General features: G+C 56.2%; 1 protein-coding gene across 1 annotated transcript; it reads right to left on the bottom strand.

The window, feature by feature from the left end:
* Positions 1–1,769: 1,769 nt before the first annotated feature.
* Positions 1,770–24,406, bottom strand: FRMD8 (FERM domain containing 8). Its single transcript, XM_068555837.1, has 11 exons — positions 24,282–24,406; positions 23,893–23,977; positions 22,278–22,445; positions 19,456–19,557; positions 19,044–19,102; positions 18,748–18,914; positions 16,042–16,266; positions 13,507–13,630; positions 12,441–12,584; positions 6,215–6,419; positions 1,770–3,546 (listed from the first exon to the last, which is right to left on the bottom strand). Exons 2-11 carry the CDS (start codon positions 23,975–23,977, stop codon positions 3,428–3,430), a joined length of 1,398 nt encoding a protein of 465 aa, XP_068411938.1. The 5' UTR covers positions 24,282–24,406; the 3' UTR covers positions 1,770–3,427.
* Positions 24,407–24,799: the final 393 nt, after the last annotated feature.

Genomic DNA, 24,799 nt, shown 5'->3' with positions numbered 1-24,799 from the left:
GGGCCACGAGCAAAGGGAATGGATTCTCCCCGCAGCCTCCAGAAGGAATGCAGCCCTGCCGACACCTTGATCTCAGCCCAGGGAGACTCATTTCAGACTATGATGTCCAGAACTGTGAGATCCTGAATGTGGTTGTTTTATATTTATTTATTTATTTGGCCACAGCACGCGGCTTGTGGGATCTTACTTCCCCGACCAGGGATAGAACCCCAGCCCTCGGCAGTGAAAGCATGGAGTCCTGATCACTGGACCACCAGGGAATTCCCTGTGTGTTGTTTTACTTATTTTTTTAAAGATTTACTTATTTTTTTGATGTGGACCATTTAAAAAGTCTTTATTGAATTTACTACAACATTGCCTCTGTTTTACGTTTTGGCTTCCCAGCTGCGAGGCATGTGGCATCCCAGCTCCCCAGCCAGGGATCGAACCCACACCCCCTGCATTGGAAGGGGAAGTCTCAACCACTAGACTGCCAGGGAAGTCCCCACTGTGTGTTGTTTTAAAAGACCATGGTTGGGAATACCCTGGCAGTCCAGTGGTTAGGACTCGGAGCTTTCACTGCTGTGGACCCGGCTTCAATCCGTGGTCAGGGAACTAAGATCCTGCAAGCGGCCAAAAAAATGAAATAAAAGGTTGTGGTCATTCGCTACACCAGCCCTAGGAAACTAGCGCAGGTGGTGAGGGCAGAGGGGCCTGGGTGAGAGGAAGGGCTCCAGGCCTGCCAGGCCCCAGGCAGTCGGCGCTCCCTTCCCCACCACAGCGGGGGGGGTGTGTGCCATCGGCAGGGCCTGGCCTCTCAGATGGATCCCTTTCTCCCACCCAGCTTCCCAGATACAGGACTTTTAGAGATGATGAAAATAGCTAATGCCTATCGAGTGCCTGTCAACACCAGACCCTGAAGCACCCCAATAACCCTAGGAGGTGGGTACTATTATCATTCCCATCAAGAAGAAGAGGCTCAAGATGCCTCATGTAAGTGCCCACGACCGTGGTGTCCTGCTGCCCATGCCACGCAGAGGACCCCATTCACTGTCACAGACGCCCAAGGGGAGGGGCCCTAGTCCCGGAACTGCACTATTACCGCGACACGTGGCTTGCTCCTTCCAGCTCCTGAAATGTTCAGTGTGAACCCCAAGCCCCCAGACAGTGCCCACCCTCCAGGGCCCAAGCCCACAGTCACCACTGCTGCCTCCTGCGGGGCTCCCAGTGCTCTGGTGTGTGGGTCTCGTGCTGTCCCGTGCCCACCCGCCAACAGCACCTGTGGGAAACAGACTGCCTCCTGGCCAGGCCCGGGGCACGAGGAGACCTCAGGGCTGGCAGGAGAACCCCCCAGACCTCCTGGGTTCTCTGGCCTCCCCCCTGAGGCACTGGCATCCAGACTGGGCCCTGGGTCCCAAGCCCAGAGTGTGAGGTGTGAGCTGACAGCACAGGGTCCAGCAGGCTGGGCCAGTTAGGTTCACTGGACAGGGACAAAGCGTCTGCCTGCCCACCGCCAGCTCCTCGTTCCCCTGCTCCTTGCAGAGCTGTCACCTTGGCTCCCACCATGAACCCCAAAAGCCCTCTTGGACCTTCCCACCCTGGGAGTCCCTCACCAACCGCTGAGACTAAAAAGCTTTACTCTGGGTTCTCCAACTGTGTCTAGCTTGGCAAGCCCAGCGGGCTGCATTCCTTCATGCACATTTGATGAAAAGCAAATACACAGCCTATAATTAACTCCCAGGCTGTAATTAACACACTCTCGTTATTTCATATCATAAACCACCCCAAAATTTGCTGGAAATTGATTTTATTATTAATAAGTCACATGATACGAAGGGATAAGAATATTCAAAGGACATTTAGTAAAATACTGCTTTGCCCGAAAGGGCAGGCAGAAAAAGTTAAGGCACAATGGATGCTAAGAAAATAGGAAAAAGAGGCTGAAGAGTCAAAACAAGTAATCTGTGTGTACACACACACACACACACACATCCTCAGGCCCCTCAACCCATCAGATAAGAATTCACCTGGCATCAAAACAGTGAGTGGGATAAGATAACCAGAGGGCTGGGAGCCAGGGAGGGACTCCAGGAGGAGAGATGAGATGTCCTTTGGCTAGGACATTCCAAAAGACTGGAAATGCCTATTTATGATGACAGATAACGAAGTCCCTACTGCTGAAAGACAAGCCACCTCGAAACATCTGGAGTGTTCAAGAGTCACCAAAGGGAGAAGGAGGTGACTGGAAATCCGGAGACAAGAGATTCACATTTCCTCTCCCACATTCTCCCCTGGGAAGGGAAGACAAAGCAAAGCCTGTGCTGAGCTGGGACTGCCTCAAGTCCCAGGAAGCACTCAGGAAAGCCAGGGACCTACCACGGAGGAGCCCGAGGGCTGGGAGGCCCTCCCCGAGGCCAGCTCATCTGGGGGAAGGCAGGTGGGTGTGGGAAGAGCCATGCCCAGGCCACATCCAGCCTCCCTACAAGGTCCTCGGGAAGGAGGAGACCACTCCCGTCCTGGGGTTTCCCGTGCATGGGCCGGCCCCCTGGCTCAGGCCGGGTGAAACCACAGCGCCATCCTGGAAGGAGCGCCAGCGGCTCCAAGGCCGGCGGCAGCATCCTTGTGAGTTGCCCAAGTTCACAGCTTCATGGAACCGAAGCAGACAAAGAAAGATCAAAACTAAAACCTGCAGCCCAAGGGGGTTTGGGAGCTCCTCCGGGTGTGGAGTGTGGGTCCAGTGGACTTGTTGGTCCACAGGACAGCCAGCTCCCAGCACAGTGACATCACCAAAGATGAGCAAGCACACTTTCCTTCTGGTCAGAGTGTCTCCTGCCCGCAAGAGAGGCCTGAGTGAAGGGCGCAGGGGCCATCCAGTTCCATCCAGCCGGGGAGGGCTTGGTGGGGGCCTCACCTTCTCTGTTCCTGCTGTGTTTCAATCCAGGGAGGTCCCCTGCCCTCTCCCTGCAGGGCCACGTCCCAGCCTGGTGGTGTGGGCTGGAATGCAGCAGAAGGAATGCGGGGGTGTGGTCACCAAAGTCCAGGGGAAAGACCAAAGACACACAGTACGCCCAAGTGTCCTGAGCCCTATTCCTCCTCCAGTGGGGACACCTGCCTCAAGCGGGGACTTCAGGGCAGGGGATACTGTCTGTTTTGAGAGGGGTACAAAGGCGAGTCCCTGGGTGGGAGGGGGCGGCCGGAACCTGGTCAGATTGGTCCTGAGACTGCAGCGGGGCCTGGCGTCCGGAGGGAGGGCAGGCAGGCTGCAGGAGGGACCCTGCAGCAGCCCCCAGCTGGCTCTGCACAGCACAGCCCGGGCAGCGTCCCAGGTACAGAAGTGACTTGTCCACACGCTGAGGCTGCCCTCCTCCCAGCGCTCCCCCTCAGGTAGCATGATGCTGGGCCAGGCCCGGGGGCTGCCCCCATGCCCTCCTGCCAGGCACTGCGGCCCTCAGCCCTGCTCCAGGCTCTCGGTGGGCTGCACCACGGTGTAGCTCCCCTGGCCCAGGGAGAGTTGCCGGCTGAAGAAGGACGTGCTGCGCTTCGGTTTCACCCGCTTGATCTGCTCGCCTGTCAGGGAGCAAGAGGGACACACTGAGGGGAGGGCTCCCCGGGAAGGGGGCCCAGCCCCAGGGGAGCCCCTTCTGGAGACTGTTCAGGATGAGCTCCCCTCTTCACTCCTGCCGGCTTTGTGAGCCTCAGCCCCACCCCAGCTCTCCCACCAGAGACAGGACACGTGGGGTGGGTGGCCAGCCTCCAAATCAGAGGCCACCAGGGTTTGCGTTTGATGCTGGGCCTGCTGTGCTGTCTAAACCTGTTCAAGAAGAGACCAGAGAGGTGTACAAACTTCCAGCTGTAAGTCACAGGGATGTAATATACAGCATACGGAATATGGTCAATAATATTGTAATAACTCTGTATGGTGACAGATGGTAACTAGACTTATGATCATTTCGTAACATATAAAAATACTGAATCACTATGTTTGTCAAAATCACTATATATATCACAATATATAATATATTGTATGTCAACTATAATTCAATTACAAAAAAAAAAAAGAAGAAGAAGAAAAGAACAGACCAAAACCACAAAATACCTATAACATATACTACTGGCTGAAGGTAACCCTCAATGAGATAAAAAGACTTCCTTTTTTTGGCCTCACTACGAGGCTTGCGGGATCTTAGTTCCCCAACCAGGGCCCCGGCAGTGGAAGCCTGGAGTCCTAACCACTGGACCGCCAGGGAAGTCCCTAAAAAGACTTCTTAAAAGTTAAAAATTTCAAGCCAGGTGATCAAGGTTAATATTAACAGTCATAAATCGTGTTGATAAGGTACCTTTGATATGATGTAGTAAAAATGGCATGTTACCTCTGTGATCTTCCTCCCCAAAACCCATAACCCTGTCTAATAATGAGAAAATCATAAGAGAAATTCCAATAAAGGGGCATCCTACGATATCCCCGACAAGTACGCCTCAAGACTGTCAAGGTCATCAAAAAACAAGGAAAGTCTGAGTAACTTGTCACAGCCAAGAGGAGCCTAAGGAGACATGATAACCAAATGTAGTGTGGTGTCCTGGACGGGACCCTGGGACTGAAAAAGGACGTTAGGTTAAAACTAAGGACTTCAGTTAATAATACTGCATCATATCGGTTCATTAATTCTAACAAATACACCATATTAACCTAAGACGTTAATTTAAAAAATCAAGCAACAAAAGAAAAATAGGCAACAGAAATGAACAGTAATGCATGAAGAAACTGTACGTGATCAAGCATGTAAAAATGATCCCACTTCACCAGCATCCAAACCCCAACTCCAATGAGTTCTCTGCCCCTCAGGACGATAACACCCATCGTGGGTGAGGGTGGGGAAGGCAGGTGCCTCCTTTTCTCCTGGGACGGGTACAGTGGGCACACACTTTGACCCAGCAACCCCATTTCTAGGAATTTATCCTGAGGAAACAGTTCAGATTCCAGGTAAGGATTTGGCTACAGGTATGTTGTTTGTAGTAGCTGAGAACCAGAAATACAGTCAGCCCTCGGACAATGCCAACCCTCTGCGCAGTCGAAAATCTGAGTATAACTTATAGTTGGCCCTTCGTATACCCGTGGTTCCTCCTTATCCACCGACTCAACCAACCATGGATCGTGTAGTACTACAGTATTTACTACTGAAAAAGACCCGCATGTAAGTGGATCCGTGCAGCACAAACCGGTGTTGTTCAAGGGTCAACTGTAACTATGATGTCCAACGACAGGGGATGGGGGTGGAAGGGGCTGAGCTCACTAGGAGAGGAAGACAGCAACTGTGGTAACAAGTGTGTCAGAGAAAAATTATAAATTATTTTGCTTTTTCCGATGATAAAAATGACATGCTTGTAAAAATTTAAATGCCAGAAAGAAGCACAAATAAAAAAGGAAAGTTACAGCAGCTGATGGCTGCAGAGGGGTCTCTCCCTCCTTGTGCACGTGGACGCTGTCTCGCATGCTAATGAGCACCTAGTACCTAGTACTCGTACCTGATTTTCTCCTAGTACCTGATTTTTTCTACTCAGTGCTATTTTGTGAACATCTTGCCATTTGAAAACCAAAAAACCCCCCAAAAAACCCCTTTTTATTTTGGAATAATTCTAGACTTACAGAAAAGTTGCAAAGATAATACACAGAATTCCTGCATATCCTCATAAGCCTCTCCTGTGTTAGCACGGTCCGTCTGTTACCACAGTCCGTGTCACAGCTAAGAACACTGGTACAGCTTTATTAACTAAGCTGCAAACCTGTGGATTTCACCTGTTCTTCCACAATGTCCGCTGTCTGTTCTGGGACTCGATCCAAGACACCACAGTGCACTAGGGTACGTATGGCATCTTTACCAGCTGCACTGATCCCAGAGGGTGTGGGCCCATCGTTCCTGTACCCACACCTTTAATAACAGACACCGGTAGTTTCTAGCTTTTCACATCTGTACACGTCTGCGGACGCAGCAGTGAGAAGGGATGGAAAAGGGCTCTTACTGCCGGAGCCCCGGAGGCCTCAGATTCCCTGTCGCAGAGTCCAGACAATGGGACACTGGTGCCCAGCCTGCCCCCCACCCCCCAAGCCAGGTCCTGCCGCTGGAGGCTAACTCACTGGGTCTGGAATTGCTCCCCACCTCCCTACCCTCCAGAGCTCCCCATGGCGTGCGTGTGCCCGTGTGTAGGTACACATGTACACCGCGAGGGGGTCACTCACCCTCCTCCACGTAGTCGATGGTGGAGAGATGCTGGATCCGGCTGCACACCACGCTGCCCTGCCTCCGCAGCTGGGGGCGTTGAGTGGCGTGTGGTGAGTTGCCAGGGGCCGAGGCGGCGCCGGCCGCACTCTCCTGGGGGGCGGCGGGCTCCGCGGCCTGGCTCAGCTCGATGCAGTACTCGATGAGGCTGCTCATCAGTTCGGCCTGGGGGGGAGAGGGGGCCGGCGTGAGGCCTGGGGGGGAGCCCTGGCCCAGGCCCACCTCTCCCTACCTGCTGCAGAGCCAGATGAACCGAACCCACAGCCCCCTGCCCTCTGGTGGGGGAGGCAGTGAGGAAACCAACACCCTTTACGCAAGGAAGGAAGGGGGGGGTGTGCTCTGTGGGCCAGGGGCAGGGGAGGCCTCCCATGTGGGGGGACTTCAGGGGTCAGAAATGGGGTGGGAAAGAAGGAACGCAGTTAGAAGGCGCAGGTCGGGAGGGAGGAGGAGGGCAGGGCTCTCGGCATGTGCGTTTGCTGAGAGAAGAACCCGCAGCCAAGGAGAAGGCGGTGGTGAGGTCACCGGGTGGGGAAGGCGGCTCCCTCTGGGCACATTCTTCTAAAGTGACGTCTTCTCAACAAACTGGAAACACTATGCATGTTGACATAAAAGGTGATGTGACCAGATGTCAGCGGGCACGGTCTGGGCACCATATGGTGGGGATGGCAGGGGATCGCAGACCCACAGACAGAAAGCTGCCAGCAGGTGGTGTCGCTTAGGCAGCACGTGTTTATGAAGTGTCACCCCGCTGCAGGCGGCAGGACACAGCAGGGACTGAGGTGGACACATGCCTGCCTCGTGTCGTAAGAAGAGAACCCGCTGGGGAGCAGGGTCAGAGGCCAAGGGGGCAGCCGGTGCCCACCTGCCCGTCGGGGTGGCCCGAGGCCTCCCCAGAGCCACACAAGCCGCCCTGCGCAGGAGGAGCAGGGCAGGAAACCGTGCACAGGCGGGTCCGGGCTCCACACCGGCCTCCTCTCCTCCCTGAGGGAACTGCGCTGAGCTGAGAGGGGCGCCGGACAGCGGGCAGCCGGTGGGGACAGGCCCTGAGCCCTCTGAGTTTCTCTAACACCGCTTGATGCTCCTGAGGTTCGGGGACGCGGCCATTGTACCTCAGCCACATCCGAGAAAATGAAATATCCATTCGGGATAAAACTCAGCAAACTAGAAATGGACGGGAACTTCCTTAACCTGATGACGGGCGTCTATGAAAAACGCACAGCTAACACCACACTTACTCAGAGCAAGACTGAATGCTTGGGCTTCCCTGGTGGCGCAGTGGTTAAGAATCCGCCTGCCAATGCAGGGGACACGGGTTCGAGCCCTGGTCCGGGAAGATCCCACATGCCGCAGAGCAACTAAGCCCGTGCGCCACAACTGCTGAGCCTGCGCTCTAGAGCCCGCGTGCCACAACTACTGAAGCCCACACGCTTGGAGCCCGCGCTCCGCAACAAGAGAGGCCACCGCAATGAGAAGCCCGTGCACCACAACGAAGAGTAGCCCCGGCTCACCGCAACTAGAGAAAGCCCGCAAGCAGCAACAAAGACCCAACACAGCCAAAAATAAATAAATAAATTTATATTAAAAAAAAAAAAGACTGAATGCCTTCCCCTCAAGTCAAGGATGTCTGCTCACACCTACTCACCACCGTTAACGGGGATCCGAGGCAGTGCTATCAGCCAAGACAACTGAGAGGCATGCAGACTGGAAAGTTAGAATACAATTGTCCCTGTTCATAGACAATGTTAACTGTCCACACAGAAAATCACAAAGAATCTGCAAAAAAGATACTAGAAATAGTGAGTAAGTTTAACAGGGTTACAGGATAAAAGGATATATGGTAAGAGAATCAGCTGCATTTCTATACACCACAATGAATAACTGGAAATTGAAATTAAAAATAGTACCATCTCTGGTAGCACCAAAAAAGGGGGAGGGGGAGATAAATCTAATAAAAGATGCATAAGACTTGTATGCTGAAAACCATAAAATGTTAGTGAAAGAAATCAAAGACAAATAAATGGAGATATAAAATAAATAGACTGGAAGATTTAAGAACATCTTTTTAAAAGACATTTTTTAGGAAAAAAAATCAAGTTATAGACTGAAAGAAGACATTTGCAAAATATGTATCAGATAAGGGACTGGTAGGCAGAATACATAATGAACTCTTAGAGCTCGGTAAGAAAACAAAATAACCCAATTTTAAAAATGGACAAAGGAAAAAAAAAATGGACAAGGGGAACCCTCTTGCACTGTTGGTGGGAACGTAAGTTGATACGGCCACTATGGAGAACAGTATGGAGGCTCCTTAAAAAACTAAAAATAGAACTACCATACGACCCAGCAATCCCACTACTGGGCATACACCCTGAGAAAACTATAATTCAAAAAGAGTCATGTACCACAATGTTCATTGCAGCTCTATTTACAATAGCCAGGACATGGAAACAACCTAAGTGTCCATCGACAGGTGAATGGATAAAGAAGATGTGGGCCATATATACAATGGAATATTACCCAGCCATAAAAAGAAACGAAATTGAGTTATTTGTAGTGAGGTGGATGGACCTAGAGTCTGTCATACAGAGTGAAGTAAGTCAGAAAAAGAAAAACAATTACCGTATGCTAACACATATATATGGAATCTAAAAACAACAACAAAAAATTGGTTATGAAGAACCTAGGGGCAGGACAGGAATAAAGATGCAGATGTAGAGAATGGACTTGAGGACACGGGGAGGGGGAAGGGTAAGCTGGGACGAAGTGAGAGAGTGGCATGGACATATATACACTACCAAATGTAAAATAGATAGCTAGTAGGAAGCAGCCACATAGCACAGGGAGATCCGCTGGGTGCTTTGTGACCACCTAGAGGGGTGGGATAGGGAGGGTGGGAGGGAGACACAAGAGGGAGGAGATATGGGGATATGTGTGTATGTATAGCTGATTCACTTTGCTGTAGAGCGGAAACTGGCACACCATGGTGAAGCAATTATACTCCAACAAAGATGTTAAAAAAAAAAATTAAAAAAGAAAAAAAATGGACAAATGATTTGAACAGACATTCCATCAAAGAAGACCAATGGATAGCAAATGAACACACGGATGGATGATCAACATCATTACTCATTATGAAAATGCAAATTAAAACCACAATGACTTATCACTACCATACAGTTATTAGAATGGCAAACAAACAAACAAAAACTGATAACACCAAGTGCTGGGTAAGGATGCGGAGCTACTGGAACTCTCAGACATTGCTGGTGGGATGACAAAATGGTACAGTCACTTTGGAAAACCGTTTGGTAGTTTCTAGTAAAGCTGATCATATGTTTATCATACAATCCAGTAATCCCATTCCTAGGTATTTATGCAAGAGAAATGAAGGCATACGCCCACACAATAGCCTGTACACAAATGCTTAGAGCAGCTTTATTCACAAAAGCCCCAAACTGGAAACAACCCAAACAAGTGGGTGAAGAGCTGACCTGTAGTGTATCCATACACTGGAATACTATTCAACAATCAAAAGGAACGAACTGTTATACCACGAAATGTGGATGAATCTCAGGAGCATGAAGCTTAGTGAAAGAGGCCAGCGTCAAAGGGCTGCATACAGTATATATACTGTAGGGCTGGACCACTATTTGTTTATCTATCTACCAGCTGACAGACATGTATGTTGTTTCCAATTCTTTGGTTATGACAAACGAAGCTGCTATGAATATCTCAGTATAAGTCTTGTGTGGACATATATCTCCATTTCTCCTGGATAAATGTGATGCATGTGTTTATATGACATTCTGGAGAAAGCTAAACTCTAGGGATGGCTAAGGGGAGGTGTCAAGTAGCAGGTGAAGAGATGAGTCTTCAATCAGAAGCGGAATGTACAAAACAATTTAAAAAAAAAAGCACAACCCCAAAGAAAAATTGGCAAAAGACTTCAACAAACTGGATATCCAGATGGTGGATACACACATAAAAGATGCTCAACCTCATTAGTGTGTGTGTGTGTGTGTGTTTGTGTGTTGCCAATTAAAACCACACGGAGATTTGGGGGTGATGGAAATAATGCCAATTAAAAAATGGGCAAAAGATGTGAATAGACATTTCGCCTCTAGGAAGATACATGGATGGCAAATAAGCGGCTCCATAGCTTGCCTGCGGTGGCAGTGGTTACAAGGGTGTGTGAACGTGTTAAAACTCACTCTTACTGTAAATTATACCTCAATAAAGTTGACTAAATAATAAAGGAAGAAAACACAAGGAGATACCCCTCCTCACCCACCAGACTGGCTGAACGTTCAAGATGACAATACTAACTACTGGAGCAGCCAGCATGCGGCCACCGTGGGCGAGCGCCGAGCACGGCGCCTACCTGCGACCCGGCCTGTCGGCTCCTGGGCACGCACCTGGGCGCACACAGAGGACGTGTGCAACACCGATCACGCAGCGTTGTTTGCAACAGTCCCGAACTGGAGACCCAAGTGCCCGTCCGCAATGGGACGGAAAAGTCAACACTAACAAATTCACATGTGGGAACACCCGAGAGCCGCATGCAAGACCAAAGCACTGCCACCTGCAGTGGGGACGAGGACGGAGCTCACAGACACAGGGCTGAGCGCAAGACACCGGGCAGAACAGAACACACTGTGGGAACCCACTGCCCTAAGGCTCAAAACCAGGCAGAACGACTCTGGGGTGACACAAGTCAGGATGCGGAGGTCCACTGGTGGGGGGCAAGGCTGGGAGAGGGCTCAAGGGGTCTTTCTTAATCTGAAAGGTGTTACACGAGTTTCTTTGGGGGAATTTGTTGAGATTAAGAGATGGGGGGCTTCCCTGGTGGTGCAGTGGTTAAGAATCCGCCTGCCAATGCAGGGGACATGGGTTCGAGCCCTGGTCCGGGAAGATCCCACATGCCGTGGAGCAACTAAGCCTGTGCGCCACAGCTACTGAGCCTGCCCTCTAGAGCCTGCGAGCTACAACTACTGAGCCCGTGTGCCCCAACTACTGAAGCCTGCGTGCCTAGAGCCCATGCTCCGCAACAAGAGAAGCCACTGCAATGAGAAGCCCGCGCACCGCAACGAAGAGTAGCCCCCTCTTGCCGCATCTAAAGAAAGCCCGTGCACAGCAACCAGGACCCAACGCAGCCAAAAATAAATAAATAAATAAATAAATAGATTTATACATTTAAAAAAAAAGAGAGTTGGGCACTTTTCTGCATGTATATTATAATTCAATAAAATGTTTACTTAAAAAAGAAGTCTACAGAATTCCTTGGCGGTCCAGTGGTTAGGACTCCGCACTTCCACTACAGGGGGCATGGGTTTGATCCCTGATCAGGGAACTAAGAGTGATGTAGAAAATATGATGTCATCAGCATAAAGGTTGGGACGGCCGAGTGTTCAAAGATGAGAGAGGGAAGAGCTAGACAGGGAGAGAACTCCCTTGCGAGGCCCTGGAGAGGAGGCCCAGCAGGGGAGACTGGGGCGGGGGAAGGCAGGAGGCGGGAGGAGCCTGCAGGAGCGAGAGCAGGCACCCGGGTAGCGGGTAGCGGGTGTGGCAGGGCAGAGGCTGCTGGGGTTGGAGCAGTGGATGCAGTGGTGGGAAGGAAGGTGCAGAGGGAGCAACGGGAGAAGCCCAGCTGTGGTGGGCCTGGGGGCCCGAGGTGGCGGCAGGAGGGGGCACGTGCTTTCACAGGAGTCCCTGGAGCCCGTCTCTGTGCTTGGGGCGGAGAGCAACGAGGCCCTGAGTCCTGGAAGGGCCCTCCTGGAGAAACCAGGGTGGGAGGGGAAGGGGCGGGGATGAAGGTTCAGGTGGGAAGACCAGGTGCCAAACAGATGAAAGTGAAACAAAGGCAAAGAGGGGTCTCAGCCATTCCATGCCTGCTCGTCAACTGAGAGCCCCGCTCACCGGGGGCTCAAGGACCGAGGGAGCCAGTGCGGGCTGGTCACACAGCACCGGGCAGCCCTCCACCAACCACTGCCCCGACGGCAGCTGCCCCGCCAGCTGGCCGGGCCTCCTGAACCCGCAAGGGTGGCTCCCGGTCAGCAGGAGCCGGCCGCCTGGTCCCCAGGCCCTCAGCAGCCCTCTCACCTCCTTGCCACCCAGCCTGGAGCCTCCAGTAGTCTGGGACCCCTGAGCCCCATCCCCAGCCCCGGCGCAGGCAGCACCCACCACTACCTGCTTGGAGTAGACCTTGAGGAGCTTGTTGACCGGCGTGCCCTCGCTGTCCCCGTCGAACTCCAGCCACAGGGCAGACTCTTCCTCCTCGGGAGAGGTGTGGTCCCACGACAGCTCCTGGAAGCGCAGGCCCAGCAGGACATGCTGGCCAGCGGGAGACACAGAGCCTGGACTCCTCTGGGCAGAGGCCTGCTCCCCTGCCCCATCCCACGTGGGCATCACCAGGAGGATACACCTGGCCAGGCTATTTACCTCCAAGGCTGAGCCTAAGCTCAGGTGTGAGCTTCTCTCAGGAGAAGAAGCCCCGCTTCCATCAGACCCTCAAAGGAGGCTGTGGTCCAGGGAGCATGAGACCCCCTAAACCACGCACTTCTCATCAGCGGGTCAAGCTCCTGACAGCTGGGGCAGTGACTCGGGGGAAGGAAGGTGGGGAGGGGAGACCTTCCCCCTGAGATCAGCTGGGTAGCATCTCAGCAGGAGGCCCGATCTGGGCCTGGCATGCTGGGGCACAGATGCCCAGGAAGGGCTGGGATCCCTCTCTGGGGACAACCAGAAGTCTCCCCCAAACTTCTCTGCTGGCTTATCAGGGACCCCTGCCCAGGTGCAGAGAGGCCCACAGGGCAGGCTGCCGACACCACCTTCTACCCAGGCAGCCGAGACACCCAGCACCACATGCGGGAGAGGAGCAGGACTCAGCCAGCCAGGCGGGCTCCCAGTCGCAGGGCTTTCTGGGAAAACCACCAGCTAGTCTCCAGCCACTGGCCAGGCAGAGCGGCCAGGCCCTACCAGCCTCTCTCCACCAGCTGCAGCCTCCCCCTGTCCCGGCCACCACCCTGCCTAGCAGGCTGGGCAGAAAGGCTGACCCACAGCAGACCCAGGGAAGCCCCCAGGATGACAGTGGAAGCCCCAGGGACATCTGAGGGAAGGAGGCCAGACAGGCCGCCCACCCTGCTCCCAGGCCAACCAGAAGCCCGAGGGAACCAGGAAGGCCTGGGTAATGACCCCACTCCCTTCCTCTGCAGTGAGGCCCCCACTCCAGGTCCCACCCTGGAGGAGCAGCAGGTACCTTCTCCCTGCTGTCAATGACATGCACGCCCTCCAGACTGATGGCCACAGACACTGGCTTTTGCCCGCCGCGGTGCAAAAAGCCCTGGGCTGGCTTGTCAATCTCGCCGTGGAAAAAGGCAGACCTGGGGAGGGAAAGTGGTGTTAGGCTGTCCCCTCCAGCAGCGAGAACAGATGGCCCAGGGTCTGGGTTCACCCACCAGGGGATGCTCTGGCCAGGCCCTGTCCCAGGCACCTGAGAAGCTTAAGCTGTTTGGGTGACTGAAGGTTAAATGGAAACCCACCCCAGGGGAGGGAGAAACTGAGGGGACGGCGAGAGGGAGGCTTCGTGGAGGTGGTGGCATCTGAGCTGATCAGGCAGGACAGGCGGGTTTGAACAGGCAGAGGACGAACTGGGTGGCACGGCGAAGGGTGGGCACTGCAGGCAGAGGGCAGAGCATGAGCCCGGGTGTGGGACAGAGCAAGCTACGTTCAGGGAACAGCCAGGAGCCCGAGGGCTCAGGGTCTGGGGGCTGTGGTTGCTGGAGGCTGGGAGAGCCCCGCTGCCCACCGTCCCCCAGGGGCTGCCCAGGCAGGGAAGCAGCTTCAGGACTCGACACTGAGAAAGGGAAAGGGTGCATCAGCCTTGGGACGCCCACCCGCTGAGCTGTCCCCCCTCCATCCTGCCCCGCCATGGCCTCTTCCTCTCTGGCTGCCCTGGGCCTTCGCCCACACGCCCTCACCCCTGGCTAAGCCAGAGCCCTAGTTAAATCCTGCAGCCCCAGGCTTCTATGGTGGCGCAGTGGTTAAGAATCCGCCTGCCAATGCAGGGGACACGGGTTCGAGCCCTGGTCCAGGAAGATCCCACATGCTGCGGAGCAACTAAGCCTGTGCGCCGCAACTACTGAGCCTGCGCTCTAGAGCCCGCGAGCCACAACTACTGAGCCCGCGTGCTGCAACTACTGAAGCCCACGTGCCTAGAGCCTGTGCTCCACAACAAGAGAAACCACTGCAATGAGAAGCCCACGCACCGCAACGAAGAGCAGCCCACGCTCGCTGCAACTAGAGAAAGCCCGTGCACAGCAACGAAGACCCAACCCAGCCAAAAATAATAAAAAAATAAAATAAATTTATTTAAAAAAAAAAAAAATCCTGCAGCCGCGAGGACAGGACTGGAGACAAGCACGCTCTACCTTCAGTTCCAAGAGCAGCGCCGAGCACGGCCCGGTGCTCCCACTCCGGGAAGACTCCCACAGGCTCGGTTCAGGGCTGGGGCTCCTAATCCGCTGAGGAACTGAAGCAACCCAAAGAGCGGCCACTTGCCCGCCCGCACCTCAATTTTTCACTCTCTATTCGATCCTATCAGCACACACGCATCTCACTCACCATAAAAGCTAAAGACCTTTTGCCGCCCCACGCCCACACTGCTGCTCCGCCCCTGGGCTCCGTCTCACAGCGCAGCTCCTGAGAGAGCTGGTTACACTCACTGATTCTTTTTCTCATTGTCCTCCACCCACTGCTACCCCCAAGATGCTGGAGCCAAGGTCAACTATCAGCCACTCGGGACCAGTTGAACTTGACCTTGAAGCAGCAGCACCTGAGGCTTGGTCACTCCCTCCTCCTCAACACCTCCTTCCACTGGGCTGGTGTAGACCCTCCCGCCTTGCTGGCCGGGCTCCTTCTTTGCCTGGTCCACACTCACTTCCTGGGGCTCCTGGTTTCAAACAGCACCTGCATGCTGATGACTCACCAAGTACCCAACTCTAGACTCAGAAACCCAAATCCCCGCTAGGATCGCCACCTGGGTCGCTGGAGAGCGTCTCAAAATCAACACATCCAAGGACAAGCCCCCGACCTTCCCTGACCTGCCCCCCGCCACACACCATCCTGTCTCAGCTGATGACCACGCCACCCTGCAGCTGCTCAGACAGAAACCTGGAGTCCTCTCTGCCTGCTCTCCTTCACGTCCTGTACCGCACATCTTGCAAGTTCCTTCAACTCCACCCTCAACGTCTCTGGAATCTGGCCGTGTCTCCCCTCCTGCGGCACCACCACGCGGCCTGGGCACAGTACCCTGTGGAGTATGGTGACTGTCCTCACGGGCCATCCCGCTGCCCCCGTGCCCACCTGCAGTCTGTTCTCTGCTTCTACTGCTGTCTCTCTCGCCACTAGAACGGCCTCTTCACGGGCAGGGATGGCGCTCTCTTTTGTTTACCGAGGTGTCTCCAGCACCTAGAGGGTGCTGGCGCACAGTAGGCACACAGGAGCTATTGGCTAGACGTGCCTGCATGAATGAGAGCTGGCTGAGGGGGAGGTGGGCAGGTCCGTGGACCACGTGGCTGCGGCAGGAGGAAGGAGAGGACCTGTCCGGTGTCCTAGCCCGTGACGGGGAAGGGGGAGGATGAGTGTCCAGCCTGGGACCCGCGGGGCCCAAGGTGCTGGCATCCGGACACACCTCGCGTGAGGACAGAGCTCAGTGGGAACGGAGATGGGCTCACGGGTCGCGAGGGAGGGACAGGGGGCCTGGGGCTGTGGCCGCGGCCAGGGAGCCGCTCACCCGTAGAAGGGCAGCTCGTGGCACTTGAGGAGGTAGGCGCGGTAGTGGGGGCTGAGGGAGGCCTCGTGCTCGCTCTCGCTGCCGGCCACCTCCTTCACCCTGCTGTAGGCGTTCAGCAGGCCCTGCTCGCCAGTTCCGGCCTTGGTCCCACGGCCCCGGAGGGCAGCGAAGAGCCCGTGGCCCCGCTTACAGAGGTGGGCAGGGAGGAAGGAGTCCAGCTTCTCCCTGTGGAGGAAGGAAAACGGGGCCCGGCATGAGGACGGCTCCATGCCTGCGGGCTGGGGAGGCGCCGAGGTTACCAGGGCGTGGGGAGGGCAGGGGGCGCCCTGCACATGGACCCCCAGAGAGCCCACTGCCGAGATCCCTGCAGCATGAGAGGCCTGAAGGAGAAGTCAGGAGACCGGGATGAGAGCTGAAACCAGGCCCACCCCAGAAGCAGACTGTGGCCAGAGGAAGGTTTCGATTTCTAAACTGGTGATTTTACAACCAAGAAATGGTCCAAGTGACCTAGAGCTATCAATGTTCTGTTCTGCCAAATAGGGAGGTAAAAAAACCACCAACCTACAACTCATCAGCACAGGTTCATGAAGGAAAGGGCATTTTCAATCACACACACAGAGTCGGGAAGCATCCTGGCGTGACGGCACCGTTCTTCCCCCTCAGGCAGCCCCCTGACTCTGGCCAGGCACTGGCCCTTCCAGGTGGACTGCAGCCGGGGCCCAGCCTACGAGCAGTGAGCGCCCTCTCCAAGCCTATGTCTCCACGTTTAAATAAGGACACGGATCCCTACTCACATGGACGGGCGCTGGCATGTGCATGGCATGTGGTGGGTGCCAAACAAGTATGGCCGAGGTTGTCACTGTCACCGAAGAGGGGAGGGGTCCCTGCGGGGGCTTCTGGAGGACCAACACCCCGGGCCATGGGAAGAGATGGCTGGCCCTGCAGCAGGGCTGACGCAAGGAAAGACCCTGATGCCCAGAGAGGCATGAGGAGGGGCATCCAGGGGGCTGCCCCCACTTCTCAGGGCTGCCATGGGCATCTTCATCATCTGTCCCCCGACATCCCTGCTTCCAGCCACAGCGCCCACTCATCATTGGAAATCCCACCTTCCCACTCTCAGTCCACAGGGTCTGTGCAGGCTCATGGCAGGTCCTAAGGGAGGATCTGGGCCTCAGCCAATCAGCACCCTGGCCACTCTGTCTCCTTTGGGTGGACCTGGGCCCAGTCACCAGATGAGTCTTAGGACTCTGGTCACGTGAGGGACGAGGTCTCTCCTTGCCAACGTGCAACTATTGTGGCCACTGGGCCACCACGAGGCAAGAGCCTGAGTGCGAACTGGCCCAGAGGACACAGGGCTGGGCGAGGAGAGTGAGGACAGGGTCTTGGGGTTGGGGGTACCCAACCGGAGCCCCTGCATCTCAATCACCCCAGACCCATCCATTTCTTGACAAACTCCCTCAAGTCCAAATAGTCTGAGCTGGATTCGCTGTCACTTGCAATAGGACCAGACATGCCCATCACGAGAGCCAGGATTTCTACGGCTGCCAGCCTCCAGCCAGCTCAGCTGGGATCACTCAGGCTCCACTGAGCCCATGGTGGCCCCTGCTGGGCCCCGACACAGGGCCCTGTCTCTGTGCATCCTCCCACCCCAACACAACTGCACCCTGAAGGGCTGGTGTGGGTTGGAGCCCTGGGTCTAGGACAGGCTGTGTTCAAAGTTCATCTTCAGGGCTTCCCTGGTGGTGCAGTGGTTAAGAATCCGCCTGCCAATGCAGGGGACACGGGGTCGAGCCCTGATCCGGGAAGATCTCACATGCCGCGGAGCAACTAAGCCCGTGCGCCACAACTACTGAGCCTGCGCTCTAGAGCCGAGCCGCAACTACTGAGCCCATGCGCCACAACTACTGAAGCCCGCGCGTCTTATAGCCAGCGATCCGCAGCAAGAGAAGCCACCGCAATGAGAAGCCCGCACACCGCAAGGAAGAGTAGCCCCCGCTCGCCGCAAGTAGAGAAAGCCCGCGTGCAGCAACGAAGACCCAATGTAGCCAAAAATAAATAAAATAAATAAATTTTTCTTTAAAATTAAAAAAAAAAAACTACATAACTGTTACCAGTTTAAAAAAAAAAAAAAGTTTATCTTCTTTGGAAGTATCTCTAAACCTCAAGATCATTGTTCACAGAGGTCAGAGACAGCCTGGTCTGCTTCCAGGTAGACTCAATCGTCATGACCCCAGGCCCCCCAGGCCCTGCCAATTCACACAGCAAAGAGCACGGCTTCTAGAGAGACGGGTAGGAAGCACAGAGCCGGCACACTGGAGCATCCAGGAAGTGGGGCCTCGTCCCTGGAGTCTGAGACTAAGTGAGACTGTCACTGACAACTGGGACTCAGTATTTGGCCACTCCCTGGCTGCGACCCACAAAAAGAACAAGCCCAACTCCCCCTGACCTCACGCGGAGGCCGGGCTCCACCCTCACACACCTCTGGGGGTCCTCTCACGGACGTCACTTCCCCCGTTTCCCACTGCCCAGGCCCCTCAGCCTAGAGCAGACGAGGAGAAGGAGGTTCGGAGAGGTGGGGTGCCTCACCCAAGGTCACACAGCGTCAGGGCCCCCTGACTCCAGGACCTGGCAAGACCACTTGTACCCAGGATTCCGAGGTCACCCTCCCCACCTCGGGCCCCTGCCTCTGGTCACGCTGGCCCTCACCTCAGGGCACAGGCAGTGGGCTGGCCAGGCTGGTAGGGCCCGAGCTGCACGCGGCACACCAGGGCGCCCAGGGCCTCGCAGTCCTCCACGTCGCATGGGTACCGAGCGGCCAGCACGTTGCTCTTGGCCTCCTCGTAGAGCAGCCGCAGGACCTCCTTGTTGTGGATCTGCAGGCCGGTGTGGCAGGGAGGGGTGGCTCAGCTGGGTGGGGCACCAGTGTCCAGGGGTCAGGACAAGGGGAGGCTGGACACAGGGCACCAGACCTGGGTGGTACCGCCTGGGAATCCCTGCCTCACCTGGAGCTCCCGCCGTTTGGGGAAAAACACGTTCCTCCGGAACTGCAGGGAAGGCTCATCTGGGGAGAGAGGAGGGGGTCACCGGCCGGCCACCCCACGCCCCACGCAGCCAGCTCTGCCCTCTCCCCAGCTGGTCCAGTCTCCAGTCCCCAAGCCTCCTCCACCACCACTGAGAAAATCCCCGGGCTGTGCAGAGACAGGGGGCGTGGCTTATCTCAAGCTGCTCACTGCCCCCCCAGCCCACCCCTCCTGGGCTCCTCTCAGGGATCCCTCCCTCCTCCGGGGGAGATGCCGGCCCTGCCTCTCAGCCAGGGCAGCTCCACCTGCCAGGGGAGGCCTGGCTGGGCCCGGAGCCCGTGCTCCAGACCCCGGGGGGCCCCTGAGACGGGGACACACAGGCAGCAGCACTGACCCATGGCCACGTCATCGTCCGGGGCGTCGGTGAATCGCAGCAGCAGTTCCTGCCACTGGCGGCCCAGCTTGTAGGGCTGGTGCTTGGGCTTCAGCTGCACCTCTGCAGGACGACAGGGGAAGCGGCCATGAAGCCCTGACCAGTGCAACTGCCACCCGCTAACAACAACAATGCAACGAGGACGCAGTCATGACCAATATTAACTGAAGTAGGTACGAAGTGTCCAAAACCATTTCAAGTGGTTAAAGGCAACTGCCCTGCAATAACCCTACCCTCATTTCATCCAATGAAAATGAGGCTCAGAGAAGAAAAATGAGGCTCAGAGAAGTTAAGGTGCTTGTCCAAAGTCACACAACAGGGACTTCCCTGGTGGTCCAGCGGTTAAGACTCCGCGCTTCCACTGCAGGGGGCGCAGGTTCGATCCCTGGTCTGGGAATTAAGATCCCGCGTGCTGCATGGCTCAGCCAAAGAAACAAAAAAAACCCCAAACAAACAAAAAAACAAAGCCACACAGCAAGTGAGAGGGGGTCAGGTTCCAGGCAGGGTCAGTCTCTGACTGTTCCCTACGGTGCCCAGGATGGGCTGGAGCCGAGAGGCTGTGGCAGACGGAAGGTGCTGGGGCCGGTGGTACAGATGGCCCCAGCACCGCCGTTAGGAAGCAGAGCCCAAAGCTGGTAACTGAGGCCCAAAGGCCCAAGGGGCTGTTCTCCCCTGCTCCTGGCCCTGCCTGGGCCTCGCCCCGGCCAGCCTCCACCCCAGCATCTCCCCCGGGGGCTCTGGGCTCCAGCTGATCTTCCATCCTGCAAGCTCCCTGCCTCAACGCCATGCCACCCAGCTGCCACCAGAATCAGTGGCTCCACCAGGAAGCACTCCTGGCAACTTGCTCCTGGCAAGCCTTCCCAGCACACTTTAGACGGTGAGTCCCCTGAGGGCAGGGACACTTTCACTCCTGTTCCCCACCGGACCCCTAGCATCTAGCTCTCTGCCCGGCACGAGGTTGTGGGCGGGTTGCTCTGCACATACTTGCGAGACGAATGAGGTAACTGGCTAGCTGGGACCCCGGGACACTGTCCACGGTCCCCAGCCAGCCTCACCCCGAGCCCCAGCAGCTCAGGGGACTCCCGTTATCAGAAGAGGCCTGCGCTGACCCTGCCGTCCCACGCTTCCAGATGGGGCCTTCCTGCCTGGAGGCTGTCACCCCAACGAGACCGACAGTCCCTGGAGCCCTTTTCCATGCAGAGTGACAGTGGCATGGAGAAGGTCAAACCCTCCCAAACATCCAGCTTGAAGGGCGGCTCCAGCAGACAGCACCCCGTCCCTGGGGCATATGTCACCGCCTCACCCACTCAGGGTGTGGTGCGGGCCCAAGAGCTCTGAGGGCCCGAGTCAAAGCTGAAGTGGCCTTTCAGCCTTCCTGAACCCAGCCTGCGAACAAAGTGGGCGCTGACTCCGTGCTGGGGCCTCTGGGATGGGGCGGTGCCCCAGGGTGACCCACTGGCCACACAGGCAGCCCATTCATGTTCCGGTGACGGGGGAGCAGGAATGCGACGACGAGGGAGTGGGGGAGGAAATAAGCTGCCCCACTGCAGGGACAGGGCGTCTGAGGCAGGGCAGGGGCCCCACGAAACCACCCCCAGCTTTCCAGAGACACAAGCCAAGGGGCCCGCGGTCCTGACCAGCAGCCAGAAGGGTGAAGGAGGGGCAGCTGAGCTGGGTGGGGAGCGGCCGAAAGAGACCAGAGACCCGACCAGCAGGAAGAGGGTGGGCGAGAGCGGCAGCTGGGCAGGAAGCTCCCACTAGAGGGTGGGGGTGGGGAGACAGGCACTCCCTCTCCTACCAAGCGGGCACACCCTCCCTCCAGGGCACAGGCACAAACTCCTAGGGGCCCAGGAACCAGGCACACCCTTCTTGCCCCTGTTCCTCTACAAGGGAGGAGAATGAGCACAGAAAACATGCCTGGTCCCGGCACCAGCTGGGGCATCCTCTCCTGGCCCCTCTCCTGACCAAGCCAGCAGGCTAGCAGCCCTATTCTGAGGCCCCAGGGAGCTCCCCGCTCCCCCCCACCTCATGTCCCCCAGGCCTGCGGGCTGGAGGGCCCCCACTGCCCTCATCCCCACTCCACCCGCCCACCTTGGGATCTCAGCCTGAAAGGGCCGGACAGGGTGATCACGGGCCAGAAACCAGGCAAGGCTGGAGACCCCTTGCAGAGAAGCTGGGTTCCCACTCATCCTCCCCACCCTCAGGAAAAGTCTCATCCTCAGGGGTGGCTGCTTCCTGGGCCGGGCCCCACCTTCCTCCCTGCCTCCACCGAGCAGGATGCAGCTCAAGGAGGCTGGCTGGGGGCCACCCAGGCTTCCATTCTGATCTTGGTCCCACCACTCACTGGTCCCACGGCTCCAAACCTCAATTTCTTCATCTGCATGACCAGGCTGGGCCATGAGGATAAGGTGAAACTCTGCTTGCAAAATGCCAGCTCAGGCTGTGGCACAGACCACGTGCTCGGTGAACACGCACCCCCTCCCTCCCTGTCCGCCGCCCCCACCCCTCCTGATGCTCAGGCTCCAGCAGCACTGAGGCTGAGGGGTAGGCTTGGCCCCTCCTCTGCCTCCAGCACAAAGAAAGGAGAGGCGGGGGCAGAGGAGCCAGGCCACCTCTCAGGGCTCTGGGTCCTGAAAGCCAAGGCTAGCTCCAGGACATAAACAAGTCCCACCTTCCCCTGATGTATAGCGGCCAGAGGTTCCAGAAGCTGCCCCCTCCTTCCCCACCGGTCAGCGCCCTTCCAGCCCTTCCGCCTGGGCTTCTCACTGCCAGCCAAGTCTTACCCAGCAGAGGGGAGACAAGCCAGAGCGCAAAGGCATCCAGGGCAACATCCGGGAGCTGCAGGACCTCACGGACGGTCTGATGCAGCTCGTGGGCAGTGAGCGAGGGCAGGTTCTCCATGGCCAGGGGCACCACTGTGTCATCCGCCAGGTACACCAGCACGTCGGCTGCTGCAATGGAGGCCAGGCAGGGTCAGCTGGGCCCACTGCCCAGGCATGCCAACCAGGCACCCTCCACTCCCCGCCCTGGGGCTGCAGCCCCCACCCTGCACCCCTTGGGGTGACCAAGGCTACATTCCAGAGGCAGAGCCCCAGCATCCCCGAAGGACCCCGTGAAGAGTGCTGTTAGGACTTACTGAAGACCCTCAAACCACCCAGAAACCCAGCAATTCCAGCCCAGGGACCAGCCTAGACCCACCGTGACCCCCAAAAGTTCAAATTAGGGCTGGCTGCTGCACCCACACACACTCCCCTGGCAGCCCCAAGGACTCTGGTGTGCTTCTTCCCTGAAGGAGAACATTATGCAGGTGGGACTGAGGCAGAGATAGATTGAACCCATCCTGAGGTTACAGTAGTTAGTAAATCAAGCAGGGAGGGAGAGAGCTATTATCCTTAAGCAAATCACTATCTCTCTCTGACCCAAGCTAACATGGGGACAGAAGATTCTCAAGGCCATCCCAGGGTAAAGCAAGTTCCAGGGCTCAGCTTCCTTAGGACTCTTTAAGACTCGGGACTCAACACGATGGCCTTTCAGTGTTAAACGGAAGTACAATCCAAAAAGTTGAGTGTTCCCTTGTGACAGCCTGTGGGATGCCTATTTGGAGCCTGGAGCCAAAAGGAGACCCTTGAAAGAGCAGCCAGATTCAAATCTCCATCACTGGAACCACAGGTACCATGAAGAAGCACTCAGCTTCGAGGCCAATATACTCGGGTTCCAATCCTGCCTGGCCTCTGGCTAGTTGACTGATTTCAGTAAGTCAGTGTGTCAAATGCCTCAGGTGCAAAGTACGGCTAATACCAACCCCCCCGCACCCCCCCCACCACGAGCTTCTGTGAATCAAATAAGATGAAGCCTGTGAAACGCAAAGGTACAGTTTATTACTAACACAAATGAAAGTGCTTTTTGGATCCCCAGTCTGTCCTGCTCTAACAGCTACTCTCTTGAGAGATCATAAAATAATGTCCAGGAGGCTGAAATTCAAAGGGAAATCTGGGACAGTGAAGGCTCCAGTATCCTGTCACTTAACCTCTCTAGGGCCCAATTTCCTTCCTATAAAATGTAGATAATGATCTCTGCTTTCAAAAGGCTATTTACCAAACAAAGAAAGTGAATATGTCATTTTTCATTCATGAGATTTCGTTTGAATTTCATGGCTACCTAAGATTTTACAAGTGAGGAAATAGAGATTCAAGAAGGGTACCCAACTCAGCCAGTAGCCTAGTGACAGAGCCCAGGTCCCCGGACTGACTTGTCACTTTTCCACACCTCAACAGACCTTATTTGTTAATTAATAAATAAGATTCTCTTCAGTGAAAGAGATGACAAGCCAGGGCCACTTCCTCAGGGCTGGGGCCCTAGAAGGGTACAGCGGGGAGAAGACTGGGGACAGGGACCCACCTCGGGCTCCCACGGAGGACACGCTGCTTCGATGGGACCGATCAGCGGGGCCGGGCTGCCCAGCATTGTCTTCTGTCCCGTCCATCTGCAGAGGAAAAGAGAAAAAGCAGCTACTGGAGAGTCCGGAGCCCTTCAAGCTCTCACTGAGTAAGGAAGGGGTCCCGAACTGATCTACGAAGGTGAACAACCAGGGCTGGAGGCACTGGTGTGCTGACTAGCGGGGTGAGGGGTGGGAGTCCTCCGCCAACTGGAGGTCGGGGCAGGTGGAAGGGGTTGGGGCCGTGGTGGTCAGAAGACGGGTTAAGTTCGGTTCGCCGGGGTGCCCAGGCACGGCACGGCGCACCCCTGTCCGGGGCGGGGGCCTGTGCAGGGCGTCGCCGCTCTCTCACCTCGCAGAGACGCAGCGCCCGCCGCCTCAGTCCAGGTTCCTGCCCTGACCCTGGCCGCCAGCTGCTGCCCCGGCCTCACAGCCGGCCGGCACTCTGAATCCCGCTTAGTCTCCAGCTCCCGGGGCTGCTACGCGGAAGCAGAGGCGGAGGAAGCGCCGCACACGGCCCCGCCTCTCCGGCCCGCAGGAGCCAATCGGAGCTCGAAGCCGCCGCGCACGCGCCCTGCCTGCCGCCCACGCGCTCACGCCCCTTGCCCGCTCGCGGCTATCGCGGTCTCACGCCTCCAGCTTCTTGTGGTTGCGTTACGAAACTGCATCGCCACCTACCCGAGTGACTGGGGGGGCCAGTGGCCCACACATACGGGTCCCGTCTATTGGCCGGTAACAGGGTGTGGCGAAGGTTCAAGGAAATCGGGAATGGGGGCGCGAGCTCTGGTGCTCAAACGCGTGTGACTTTGGGCCGGTCCCCTCACCTGTAAAAGGGAGATGCTTCGTGGGTGCGTATCATGGAGCCACACT

Source organism: Eschrichtius robustus, chromosome 11, assembly GCF_028021215.1.
Source record: "Eschrichtius robustus isolate mEscRob2 chromosome 11, mEscRob2.pri, whole genome shotgun sequence".
NCBI classification, from domain to species: Eukaryota; Metazoa; Chordata; class Mammalia; order Artiodactyla; family Eschrichtiidae; genus Eschrichtius; species Eschrichtius robustus.
This window is presented reverse-complemented; position numbering and strand designations above follow the sequence as displayed.